The 12,651-nt window shown below is 51.7% G+C and overlaps 1 protein-coding gene across 1 annotated transcript; it reads left to right on the top strand.

Annotated features, from left to right (window-relative positions):
- Positions 1-2,416: 2,416 nt before the first annotated feature.
- Positions 2,417-9,804, top strand: TYSND1 (trypsin like peroxisomal matrix peptidase 1). The gene is made up of 4 exons (XM_084753326.1): positions 2,417-3,705; positions 5,385-5,515; positions 6,604-6,789; positions 9,080-9,804. The coding sequence occupies exons 1-4, from the start codon at positions 2,537-2,539 to the stop codon at positions 9,295-9,297; spliced, it is 1,704 nt and encodes a 567-aa protein (XP_084609452.1). The 5' UTR covers positions 2,417-2,536; the 3' UTR covers positions 9,298-9,804.
- Positions 9,805-12,651: the final 2,847 nt, after the last annotated feature.

Genomic DNA, 12,651 nt, shown 5'->3' on the forward strand with positions numbered 1-12,651 from the left:
AAGATAAAAGACAAGATAAAAAAGGCTGGGCACTAGTAGTAACAAATGCAGCACTGTTTTTGTTTGTTTGGTTTTTGGTTTTTTTGAGACAGAGTTTCTATGAGTCGCCTTGGCTGTCCTGGCCTTGCTTTGTAGACCAGGCTGGCTTCAGACTCATTGACCCACCTGCCTCTGCATCCCGAGTACTGGGTGGGATTAAAGGTGTGCGCTACCACGTCTGGTTCCAAATGCAGTACTGTTGAGCATCTTGGGCCATGCTCTGGGCCAGAGGTTAGTAGAATGCTAATGACTGCCTGAACATCCCAACTAGCAGAGTCCTCAATCCGTAGCACTGGAGTGGATTGTTTCTGAGCCACACTTGGCAAAACAAGTTTGATTGTTCAATTTACAGTTGCTTATGGAAAGTACCAGAAGACAGAACAAAATCTAAAACAGGTTCTTTAAGACCAAGGATCATGCTGGATGTGTCATTTGGAGGTGAAGATTGCATAGCCCACAAAACCTGAACTATTTTTATTCTGGACTTTCAAAGTCAAAGTATTTGTTCCCTGATCTAACATAAACCCTCAGTGGTGGTTAGAAATGTCATAACAGCAGAGGGAGCCTGGCTCTGTGGGTGAAGTGTGTGTTTGCTGGGGGCAGAAAGGGACTTGAGTCACAGTGAGTGTAGGACTGAGCCTCAGTGCTAATTGCTGCTGGCTGACTTGGGACTTGTGTATGGGGATACTCCCTAAACAGGAAAACATGTTAAGAACAGTTGGGTTCTAGAGAGAAAGCTGTTTTGTTGTTTTCTTTTCAGAGACAGGGTTTTGCTGTGTAGTGTTGGCTGTCCTGGACTCGTTTTGTAGACCAGACTGGCCTGGAACCCACAGCGACCTGCCTGCCTCTGCTTCCCGAGTGCTGGGATTAGAGTTGTGTGCTGTCATACCCTGCAAGAGAAAGTCTTAATTGCCAGGAAGGTGGGAGAAGGTAGATCTGTGGTCATCTGTGTGTGCAAACCAGGACTGTGCTCTGGGCAGGCTGCTTCATTCCAGTTCTGACCTGGGCCATTCCCTTTTCACATTGGTTTGTGTCACCAGGAGCAGTGGGAGCAGTTGCTGTGCTGGCTGGGGAGGCAACACCACAGTGTAAATTTTATTCAGAGAAGTAATGCAACAAAACAGCACCTGGGTTATATTTCATTAATGCTCACAGGTATGCTATAAGTCTTACTAAGTATTAGTACTTATTTTAGTGATTCAAACATCCCTTTAAATGGGTGGGGGTGGTTCATGAAATCTTGCGAAATCTACCTGTTCACACTCACCTGTCCTCAAACACAGTTTGGAAAGTAGAGAAATGTTTTTATCTGTGTGTATATGTGTTTGCTTGCCTGAGTCATAAGTACAGAAGACAGCAGATGCCAGAAGAGGGTGTTGGACACCTTGGAACTGTAATTACAAGCAATTTTAAGGATCCATGTGGGTACTGGGACCCAGTCTAGCATCCGCGGTAAGAGCAGTAACGGCTCTTAACTGCTGAGCTCTGTCCAGTCTTTATTTTTACACTTGTAAATGGTGGGGGAGCACAATTTTGTGGTAGGAATTGTGTATGAAGTTGAAATGTATGAGACTGGGTTGTGTGCTGAGTATTTGGAGGTGAAGATTGCATAGCCCACAAAACCTGAACTATTTTTATTCTGGACTTTCAAAGTCAAAGTATTTGTTCCCTGACCTAACATAAACCCTCAGTGGTGGTTAGAAATGTCACGTGAAATATGCATGCAAGGATGGTTAAATAATTTAACCCATGGCTAGAGTAAAATTGTAATCCCCAGACTCTAGAGGGACTGTAGGCAGAAGAGTTGTTGAAGGTCGACGCCATTGTGGACCCAAAAAGCAGGACCCTGTCCCAAAACAATTCTAAAAACTAGATTGATGGTGTGTAAATTATTAACTGTCCTGGTAGTAATTTTGTGAGTCGTGTGCCCCCTAGTGGACTGTTGTAGGATTTACTTTAAATTTTCAAAGTGCCTTGCGTTCGGGAGATGGAGACTGGTGGATCCCTGAGTTCGAGGACAGCTGCTATACAGATCGAGTTACAGGACAGCTAGGGCTACACAGGAAAAAACCTATCTCGGGAAGAAAAAAAAAACCCACACCCCAAAGTAGATATTGAATCAACCAACGGTTCCTTTGGCCTATATTGTCCCAGGGTCAGGGTTAGGGGCGGTGGTTGCTTAATCTGCAGAGACTGTGGGGTCCAGTTATATGCCGGCCAGGGTCGAGATTCGACTGAGGAATGTCGTCCTCGTTGGTCTCCGTCGCCTAGGTGGTGCCTCCTGGTCCCCAGAACCCAAGGGCCCCAAGTTGGATACATTGGAGGGCGGGGAAAAGAGGATTACCATCAGTAGCCAATCCGGATTCGGCGTTATGCCCAGCCAATAGGGGCGGTCGCCTGTGGGTTAGCCAATCGGGCTCGGTGAGGAGACTTGAGTCAGCGCTTGCGCCAGTCGCCCTCAAGTGACAGCCGTTTTGTGCGACGTCTTGTGGAGGCCATGGGGCGGCAGTGGGGACCCTCCATGAGGGTGGCAGAGCAGGCGGGCTGCGTGGTGAGCGCCTCGCGGGCCGGGCAGCCGGAGACGGGCTCGTGGAGTTGCAGCGGGGTGATCCTGAGCCGCAGTCCAGGCCTGGTGCTGTGCCACGGGGGCATCTTCACCCCTTTCTTGCGGAAGGGCAGCGCGGCGCTCACTCAGACGGGTGCCGCCTTCCTGCCCGGCGACAGTTGCAGCGATGACCTGCGCCTGCACGTGCAGTGGGGACTCACGGCTGCCAGCCCCGCGGGCCGCGCGGAGCAGGAACTCCCGGGGCTGTGCACGCCTCAGTGCGCAAGCCTGGGCCTCGAACCCGGCGTCCCGAGTCAGGCTCGCTCGCGATCTCTGCAGCCTCCGCGGCCGGCGCAGCTGCTGTTGCTGCTCAGCTGCCCAGCCTTCCGCTCCCACTTCGCCCGGCTCTTCGGGGCCGAAGCGGCGGAACAATGGCACTTCGTGAGCTCGGCGCCCGACGACGTGGTGTCGGAGGAGGAGGAGGAGGACCAGCTGCGAGCGCTAGGCTGGTTCGCGCTGCTGCGGGTGCAGCGGGGCGCGGCGGAGGAGGAGAGGCGCGGGCCGCCGTTGACAGTGGCACCGCTGGGGGCCGTGGCCAAGGGCGCACCGCTGCTAGCCTGCGGCTCTCCATTTGGCGCCTTCTGCCCGGACATCTTCCTGAACACGCTGAGCCGCGGCGTGCTCAGCAACGCAGCCGGGCCGCTGCTGCTCACCGACGCGCGCTGCCTGCCAGGCACGGAAGGCGGCGGAGTGTTCGCGGCGCGACCTGCGGGCGCGCTGGTGGCGCTGGTGGCCGCGCCTCTCTGCTGGAAGGCCCGCGAGTGGGTGGGCCTCACGTTGCTTTGCGCTGCCGCCCCCCTGCTCCAAGTTGCCCGATCCGCGCTTGCCCGCCTGCACCAGGGCCCGGCCTCTTTGTCAGTGCTGCTGCCGCCCGAAGTGGGCGCGCCACGGGGCCCAGCCCTGCGAGACCTCGGACCCCCGTGGGCAGCCTCCGCCGTGCTGGTGGAGTGTGGTACTGTCTGGGGCTCTGGAGTGGCCGTGGCACCTCGCCTGGTGGTGACCTGCCGTCATGTGGCTCCCCGGGAAGCAGCCAGGGTCCTGATACACTCGGCTACCCCCAAGTAAGGCCCAGGGCTGCGTCCCCTCAGCGGGTCCCAGTGTCGAGGCTCTTTGGGGGGGGGTGGGCACTCTTAAGGCCTATAGAGACTGTTAAGGACCTTGGTTCATTTTTGACAACCAGGACCCCAGTGAGGGGATTTGGACCTCTTGGTAGGCCCAGTGAAACTTGAGCAAATTTTCCAGGCCCAAGCATGGGGACCCGTGGGACTATGGGCAGGTAGGACAGGGTGCCTTTGAGCCCTTCAGTTAGCCTGAAACTCTTTGGGCAGCGCCTCTGCCTCTTAGCTTTGCAGTTTAGGCCCCATTAAAGCCTTTTGGCCAGAGAAGGCCTACCCTTAAGACTTCAGATACATAACTAGCAAATGAAGGCCATGAGGTGATGAGATAGCCTACCCAGTGACGACCCCCTTAGCCTCACCACGGCTGCCTTGTCACCTGAAGATGAGTGAGTGGTTCAAGGTCTTCCTAATTAGACAGTAGTTCTGAACAGCAAGAGTGACCCCAGAGTGCAGCTAGGTAAGGGACTTTAGACAGTCAGTTTAGTCCCTCTGTGACGAGAAACACCTTTACCCTCTTTTTCTCGCTCTGGCAGTGGGCCAGTGGCCTTGGCTCCCTGGTATGGTTCATATGTGTCCTCTGTAGCCTCAGGTGCTTGAGTTAGGACAAAGTAGCACCTTGGCTTTAAGCCAGGCCCTTGCCTAACTATCAGCCCAGGCCTTCCTGAACTTCTAAGGTTAGCCCTTATGCTAGTCCAGCCCAGTGTTGTCAGAGGGCCCCAACGGCAGCAAACCGAACAGTTACACAGTGAAAACAAGGACTGCCTGAGGTGTGGCCCCCAACTCCTCCCGCACTCTCCCCTTGACTGCTGATCTTAAGGAAAATCACCAGACTTCCCGGAAGCGGCTGTACTGCAGAAGTAGGTGTAAGTAGGCACCCCTGTGTGTCTGGTCTACACAGGAAGTTCCCGTACATCTAGGCTATGGAGAGAGGCCCATCTCAAAACAAAACACCCTGCTCCATGCCTGCCCACGAGTGAAGCAGTAGACTGCCCTCGTAGGTCTGCCCTGGTGCCTTATTGTTGGCTCTGTGACCTTTGGCAGGGTCGCTCATCCCCTCAGCCTCAGATGCACCATCTGGTGCCTTGTTGGTAGGCTTAAGAGGAGGTGACACAGTATCCATAAGCATCAACAGGGCCTGGTCACAGCACTCACTAGATTATGATAAGGCATGTACCGCTTTGCACAGAAATGTGCTACAGACTGTAAAGCACATTTGTTAAGTGTTTCTGAGCTGACATTTACACCTATATATTCTGATTGATTGATATATATATATATATATATATATATATATATATATACACACACACATACATACATACATACATACATACATACATACACACACACACACACACATACATTTTTATTTTTCGGTTTTTTGAGACAGGGTTTCTCTATATAACAGCCCTGGCTATCCTGGACTCACTTTGTAGACTAGGCTGGCCTCAAACTCACAGAGATCTGCCTGCTTCTGCCTCCCAAGTGTTAGGATTAAAAAAAAAAAAGTGTGCACCATGATAACCAGCCTATTCCATGACTTTTACTGTCCCTTCCATTGGTCTCTCACCAGTGCCAAGGCATTAGAAGGCTAGTTTGTCACTTGTTTCCTGTGTCCCCAGGGATGTGGCAATCTGGGGACGAGTGGTGTTTGCCACTCAGGAGGCCTCTCCATATGACATAGCAGTGGTGAGCCTGGAAGAGGACCTGAACGGTGTCCCCCCGCCTGTGCCCGCTGAGCACTTCCATGAAGGTAAAGGACAAAGGGTCCGATGTGAGTGAGGGCCAGGCTGGACCCCAGGCAGGAGTCAGTGTTGACATTAACCATGCCAGGCCCACTAGCCAGCTCCTTTCCCCGTCCCTGCTTTGGTAGAGATTTTGGGTTCTTACTGGCAACTTCCCTGTCTATCAAGGCACCCCAAGTACTGAGCCAAGCGGATACCCTATTGAGGGCCTGCAGCAGCGTGCTGTGGGGAACTGTGGGCCTTGGGAGCTCCAGGGGCATGATTTGGGTGGAAATCCGATCCTGCTACATAAGTGCAGGTGGATGTTTTCCCGCCTGCTTCTATTTTTTTATGTTTTGAGACAGGGTCTTAAGTAGCCCGGCTAGCTGTAAACACCTCACATGGCCAAGGATCGCCATGGCTTCTGATCCTCCTGCCTCTTCCTCCTCAGTACTGGAATTCCAAGTGTGCTATCACACTCAATGTATGGCATGCTGGGGATTCAACTAAGGGTTTGTGCGTGCTAGGCAAGCACCCCACCAACTGAAATGCATCTCTAGCCCCAAATATTCCACTTCATATGGTGACAAAAAAGAGAGAGGCCCTATGGAGTAGCATCTCTCCCCTGCAGTTGGTGGCCTTAGATACTTAACTGCCCCCTTCCCCTGCCCCAGTTTGCAACTTAGTCACATGGGGCTGCTGGGCCCTCTGGCGTGAGGACTGGGTAAGATGTACCTTGTTCCTTCACAGCACTTGGAGAAGGAAGGTGGGGCTACCTCCAGCCAACCATCCCCACCCATGTCTTCACCAAGAAATTTGGTCCCAGAGAGAGATGAATATTAGTTACACATGTGAGCTAGGCGACAAGAAGCTAAAAAGTGACTACCCTGGTTAGCAAAGGAGTGAGGACGGGGACCTGCCTGATGCTCCTGGACAGTGGTTGGGCACCTGCAACTGGGATCACAAAAAGTTTAGCATCTCCCTGCAGGGTTCCTGAGGAAGATGCCAAGGAGAGCGGGAGGGGGTGAGCGGGAGCTGAAAAGGGAGAGCGCTAGACCTTTGGAAGTGAGTGCAGTAGAATGGAGGCCCCCAGCTTCTTCCCTTCCCTCTCTGGCAGGTGAGCCCGTCAGTGTGGTGGGCTTTGGCGTCTTTGGCCAGGCCTGTGGGCCCTCGGTGACCTCAGGCATCCTGTCAGCCGTGGTGCGTGTGGATGACACCCCAGTGATGCTGCAGACCACATGCGCCGTGCATGGTGGCTCCAGTGGAGGACCTCTCTTCTCCACACGCTCAGGGGACCTCTTGGGTAACTAGTTCCTCTCACTCCCAGTCTCCTTGCTGTTGAAAGCATGATCCTGCCAGTGGTACCCTGCATCCATCTCCTTGTGCCCTGAGCCTCTGAGAAGAGGGGAGGATGCTGAGCTGGGAGGGGGCAGAGCTAGGCCAGTTGGTTCTGGCCACTGCTGTGACCTTAGGTAAGTCACTAAATCTCATTCTGTCTATGAAATGTAGGAGGTGGGTTAGTCTGAGGGTCACAAACTCAGAAGTCTACAGAGCTGGACTTGTGAAGTCGTGACTGAGTGTGGAGACGGCATGGTGGAGGGCAAGGCAGGGGTCAGCGGGCAGACGCTGCTTAACAGGCTGTGACTGCAAAGCTGAGTGATGACCCAGATGTCTCATGAAGAGAGGGGCCTGTCCAATCTTTGTTTTATTTTGAGACTTTGAGGCAGGGTCTCATGCTGTCTGGGCTGGCTTTGAATTTTCTTGTTTCTACCTCCTATTAGGCTTACAGGCACCATCACTTTTGTTGTTGTTGTTGTTGTTTTTGTTTTTCAAGACAGAGTTTCTCTGTGTAGCCTTGGCTGTTTTGGATTCACTTTCTAGACCAGGCTGGCTTGGAACTCACAGAGATCTGTCTGCCTCTGTCTCCCAAGTGCTGGGATTACAAGTGTGTACCACCACACCCAGCTCCCACCACTAATTTTTAAGCTTTGGTGATGAATTCATGATTAAAAAACAAAACAAAACAACAACAACAACAAAACAGAGTTGGAAGAGCATTTGCCCTGGGTTTGATCTGTAGCACCAAAATAAATCAACGAAGGAACAGACCCACCAAACTGGAATCTTGTTTCATTAGCATGGTAAACAGCCTCCACAGGGAGCATCCCAGTTGTGTCTAGCACCGCTCCACCCTGGCTGGCCGCTGTTATTGCCACCTTTTGTCTTCTACAATGATAAACCTTACTCTTGGCAGTCCATATGCATTTATTTATTTATTTTATATTTAACTGGATTTCTCTGTATATAAGACCCCTGGCTGTCCCTGGACTCGCTCTGTAGGTCAGGCTGGCCTCAAACTCACAGAGGTCTGCCTGCCTCTGCCTCCCAAGTGCACCACCATTGTCTGGTTTTTTGTTTTTTTGAGACAGGGTCCCTCTGTCATGTACCTCTGCCTGTCCTAGAACTCCCTATGTAGAACTGATTGGCCTTGAACTCACAAAGATCTGCCCGCCTCTGCTTCCCCAGCACTGTGATTAAAGGCATGGGCCACCAAGCCCAGCTAGGTGTGCATTTATTTTAAGCTCTAGTATACAGTTAAAAATCAGCTTTAGAATTGCAAACCCACCACAACTCCAGCAAGTGTCTGAGCCCCTGTAGGCAGGTTCTTTTTCTTCCTTTAAGGCCCAGGTAGGTCTTGAACTCTGAGTAGTTCTCCTGACTTCGCCTTTTGAATACTGGCATTACAGAGACAAGCCATCACAGCTAGCTTTTTTTTTTCTTTAAGCTTAAAAAAATATTAAAGTGGGCAGTGGTGGTGCATACCTTTAATCCCAGCTCTAAGGAGGCAGAAGCAGGTGGAACTTTGAGTTACGAGTCCAGCCTGGACTACAGAGCATGTTCCGGGACAGACAGGGCTACACAGAGAAATCCTGTCTCAGAAAAAAAAGAACAGTATTGAAAAAAATTAGGATGCTTATCACCTGTGGAGGCAAGAAAAGGGGCATAAGAACCTCGAGTTAGAGTTACAAGTGGGTGTGAGCCACCATGTGGTTGCTGGGAGCCTGCTTTCCTACAGCATCCCACAACCACCAGCTCAGGGGAGACACCACCCACAGTGAGCTGAGCTGCCCTACATCCATCGTCAGTGAAGACAACCCACCACAGGCCCGTGTAACGAGGGCGTGGTTTCAGTTGTGGCTCACTTTTCCAAAATGACTGGTTTGCGCCAAGTTGACATAAAGCAGGCCAGCAAAGCAGTGGGGGCCTGGCTCACTTTTTCACCCTTTGGTTCGTTTGGTGGTTTTAAAGGCCTTTGCACAGGCCATGGGAACGCACACTGAATCCTGCGCCCTTTGGGATGAGAGAGGTGACCAAAGAAGAGAGCTAAGCTGTGTGCACGGTATGAAGGAGATAGGATGGCTGGGCAGTGGGTGAGGTCTGAGGAGCAGAAGCTATGGCAGGGAGCTCAGCACCTGTCACTGAGGGCTTCCAAACTCCCAGAGGGCCACCCAGGTCCCCCTCAAGGAAGGCCGTCCCTGGGCCACAGACAACCCATCTGCCGCTTCCTAGCCTTGTTTTTCTCACCCTAACAGGCATCGTTGCCAGCAACACTCGGGACAACAACACGGGGGCCACATACCCGCACCTGAACTTCAGCATTCCCATCACCGTGCTCCAATCAGCCCTGAAGCAGTATGGTCAGTCTGGCGACCTGTGTGGCCTTCGGGAGCTGGACCACGCCACTGACCCTGTCAGGGTAGTGTGGCGGCTGCAGCGGCCCCTGCCTGAAGCGCCACGAAGCAAGCTCTGAGCCTGTCTCCCTTCCAGGGGGGAAAAGGCAGACAACTCTACGACCGTGAGCAGTGTGTTGATGTGACAGCTGTGACACCTCAGTCACCTGCCAGGGCACAGCCCAAGCCACCTCTTCATCTTCACCCACTCACTGTCCAGGAACAAAGTCCTGTGCAACCCTGTGGGTCTACTTTGGGGTGCTTCCTTGAGCCTGTTTCATCTGTTTCCCAGAACTAGCTCAGCAGTATCATTGTTCCTTCTGGGAGCTCTGGTCCATTGGGCAGATGCTGCTGGAAAGAGTGGCCCGAGCCTGGTTTGGCATCTCTCCACCTGACAGCCTCTGGCCAGGGCTCTTCCCTGATATTCTCTGTACTGCCCTTGGAAGTCCAGAGCCCCAGCAGCCAATAACAGGAGTGGCTTCCCATTGTCACACTGATACACAGGCAAATCCCTGAGAGCCACCTGGGCCTTCACTCTGACACAGTGCCTTCATTTTCTAACCCAGAGCCTGGGACTCGGGGGTGGGGGGTGGGGTGCGGGTGCGAGTGGTGGGCGGGGGCTTGCAGGTGTTGTGTGAGATGGGAGCCGGGGAATAAACAGTCTGGCCTCACTTCTGTATATTAGCTGCTTTTCCTTAAAAGCACAGTGGCAAGGAAACACACTCTTTTGCTTTGCTTCCCAGCTTTTTGTCTGCCAGCCTGGCCCAAAGCTGCACTCATCATCCATGCTGCCCACACCCATGGGTCCTGGAAAGTGCTGGCCTGGCCTGGCCTGGCAGCGGGTGTGCACAGAATGTCCTCACAATGCAGAGGTCCAAAATAGGCCTCAGGTGTGGATAGATAGGGGGTCAAAAGCGAGTGAGGAGGACTGAGGGTGTCACCTGATGCTGAATCACTCAGTTTTTTTGGGTGGGGTGGGGTGAGGGTGGCGTGGCTGTTGGGTTTGGATCCCCTGTACTATAAAACAAAACAAAACAGCAAAGTAACATCAACAATGTGCCAGCTGCCAATGTGGCTCAGCTGGCAGAATGGCTTGCCTAAAATGTATAAAGCTGTGGGTTTGAATCTCAGCATTGATCCTGGAAGCTCATGCCTGCAATCACAACACTGTATTAAAGGGTCACAGCATTAGGGCTGTTTTAGCTTCCTGAATCTGGGCCCCAAATCCTGTCTTTTAACTCCCAGTAACCCCATCATATTAAGAACCCATTGAGGATTGAGCCCACAGATTAGGCCAGAGTCCACGGGAACCCTCTCTGGACTATAAAAGACACACCCAGAGGTGTGGCACACTAATCACCTGTCAGTCACAGCCAGCCCTTTGATAATATGACAGGAACCCTGCAAACGAGTTGCAAAATAAAGCCTCATGTTTTAAGTAGTTTATGGTTGATTTTGTGCTGGGCTACACTCATAGCTATCCTGGATCACATGCGCCTCAGGGCCACTAAATAATACACAGGGCGTCTTGCACCTGGCGGGTCCCATATTCATCCAGTCATTTCCCCAGACTTGCCTGTGAGGCAGGATTAAAGCAGGCACGACCCAAAGGCTCCCTGCTCCCGTACTTTGGCAGTGGTTTCTCTTTGGAGGCCCTGGAGGCTTGGAGAAGAAGGTATAGACGCCCACATCTCTGACTACGATTTATGCCCTGTGTGTGTAGAGAGAACAGGAAAGTGTCGCTGAGCTTGTGGGCAGAGAGGATCAGGGTGTATAATGGAGGACACCAAGTCTCTTACAGCTGGAGGTGGTTCCAGGCATCAGTGTCCTTTAGATGAAATTGGTCACAACATGTCCCCACATTAAGAGCACTGGACACAAAAGGGTTTTTTTTTCTTCCTGAGACAGGGTTTCTCTGTGTAGCCTTGGCTGTCCTGAACTCACTTTGTAGACCAGGCTGGCCTTGAACTCACAGAGATCCACCTGCTTCTGCCTCCCCGAGTACTGAGATTGTAGGTGTGTGTCACCATGATCAGCTGTTCTTTTCTTTCTTACTTTTCTTTCTTTCTTTTTTTTTTTTTTTGGTGTTTTCAAGACAGGATTTCTCTGTGTAGCCCTGGCTGTCCTGGACTTGCTTTGTAGACCAGGCTGGTCTTGAACTCACATCAATCCACCTGCCTCTGCCTCCCAAGTGCTGGGATTAAAGGCGTGCACCACCATGCCTGGTGGCTGTTCTTTTTTTTATTTATTAAAAATTATGTATTTGTATGTCTGCATGTATGTCTGTACACCACATTATGTGCCTGGTGCCCTCGGAGGCCAGAAAAGGGCATCAGATCCCCTGGAACTGGAGGATCAGAGGGTTCTGAGCTGCCATGTGGATGCTGGGAATCAAACTTGGGTCCTCTGGATCCAAAAGCCAGGGCCACTGATCCTGTTTATACACACTTACACACACACACACACACAGTAGTCTTGGGGAAGCTAGTATAAAATATTACAAGCAGCTGGGTGCTGGTCACAGTGTTGAAACACACTCTCTCTCTCTCTCTCTCTCTCTCTCTCTCTCTCTCTCTCTCTCTCTCTCATTTGCTTGTTTTCTTTTTGAGACAGGGTCTCACTATGTAGTTCAGGCTGTCCTAGAACTCAGTATGTAGACCTCGAATGCACAGAGATCTACCTGCTTCTGCCTCTTGAATGACTGGTGTAAGCCCAGGAATGATCTCCCTTGACTCCCCAAACAACATAGGCTATTGCTGTTGCCCTTGGTTGCCTCCCAGAACTTGAAGGAATGACTCTGTTGCTGAAGATACCACATGCTTTGAGCACAGAACTTGGAGGAATCAAGCTGGAGCTTACCCAGAAGCCTCTCTGAGGACTAGCTCTAAGGGCACGGAAAGGTGCCATGTGAACTGTCAGGGGAGAAAAGCAATCGGCAGTCCTGCCCATCTGTAAATCCTACAGATCACAACAGCAGCCAGCATGGCAAGACATTGCCCAGTGGTGCCATAGTGGTACTTTTGTCTTCAGAGTAACCAACATCTGTCTGATTGACTTAAGGTCTACTTAAAGGGAGGGACTTCTTTCCTGGTACAGTAGACCTATTCAAATAGCTGTGGCATGGACCCTAGAGGAGAACCTACTGTTGCCGTTTTCCTCAGCCATTATACTTTACTGTCTTCTAAACACTCATCCTTAGATGCACAGATAAAATGTAGCTCTCACTTCTCAACAAAGCAGTCTGGAGGCTATTACAGGGATTCACAACTGAGCAAAAGACAAAGAGAAACTAACCACGGGCTGCATCTACAACAGAATCTCAATACCTAAGGCTCAGGGAACATGGAGGAAGAAGGGGCGGGATGGTTGTAAGAGCCAGGGGACCAAGATGCAGTGAGACAGTGCCTTCTAGACGTGGTGCTGCCCTGAAATCT

The sequence above is a fragment of the Acomys minous genome (assembly GCF_964271855.1).
Source record: "Acomys minous genome assembly, chromosome: 13".
Lineage (NCBI taxonomy): Eukaryota > Metazoa > Chordata > Mammalia > Rodentia > Muridae > Acomys > Acomys minous.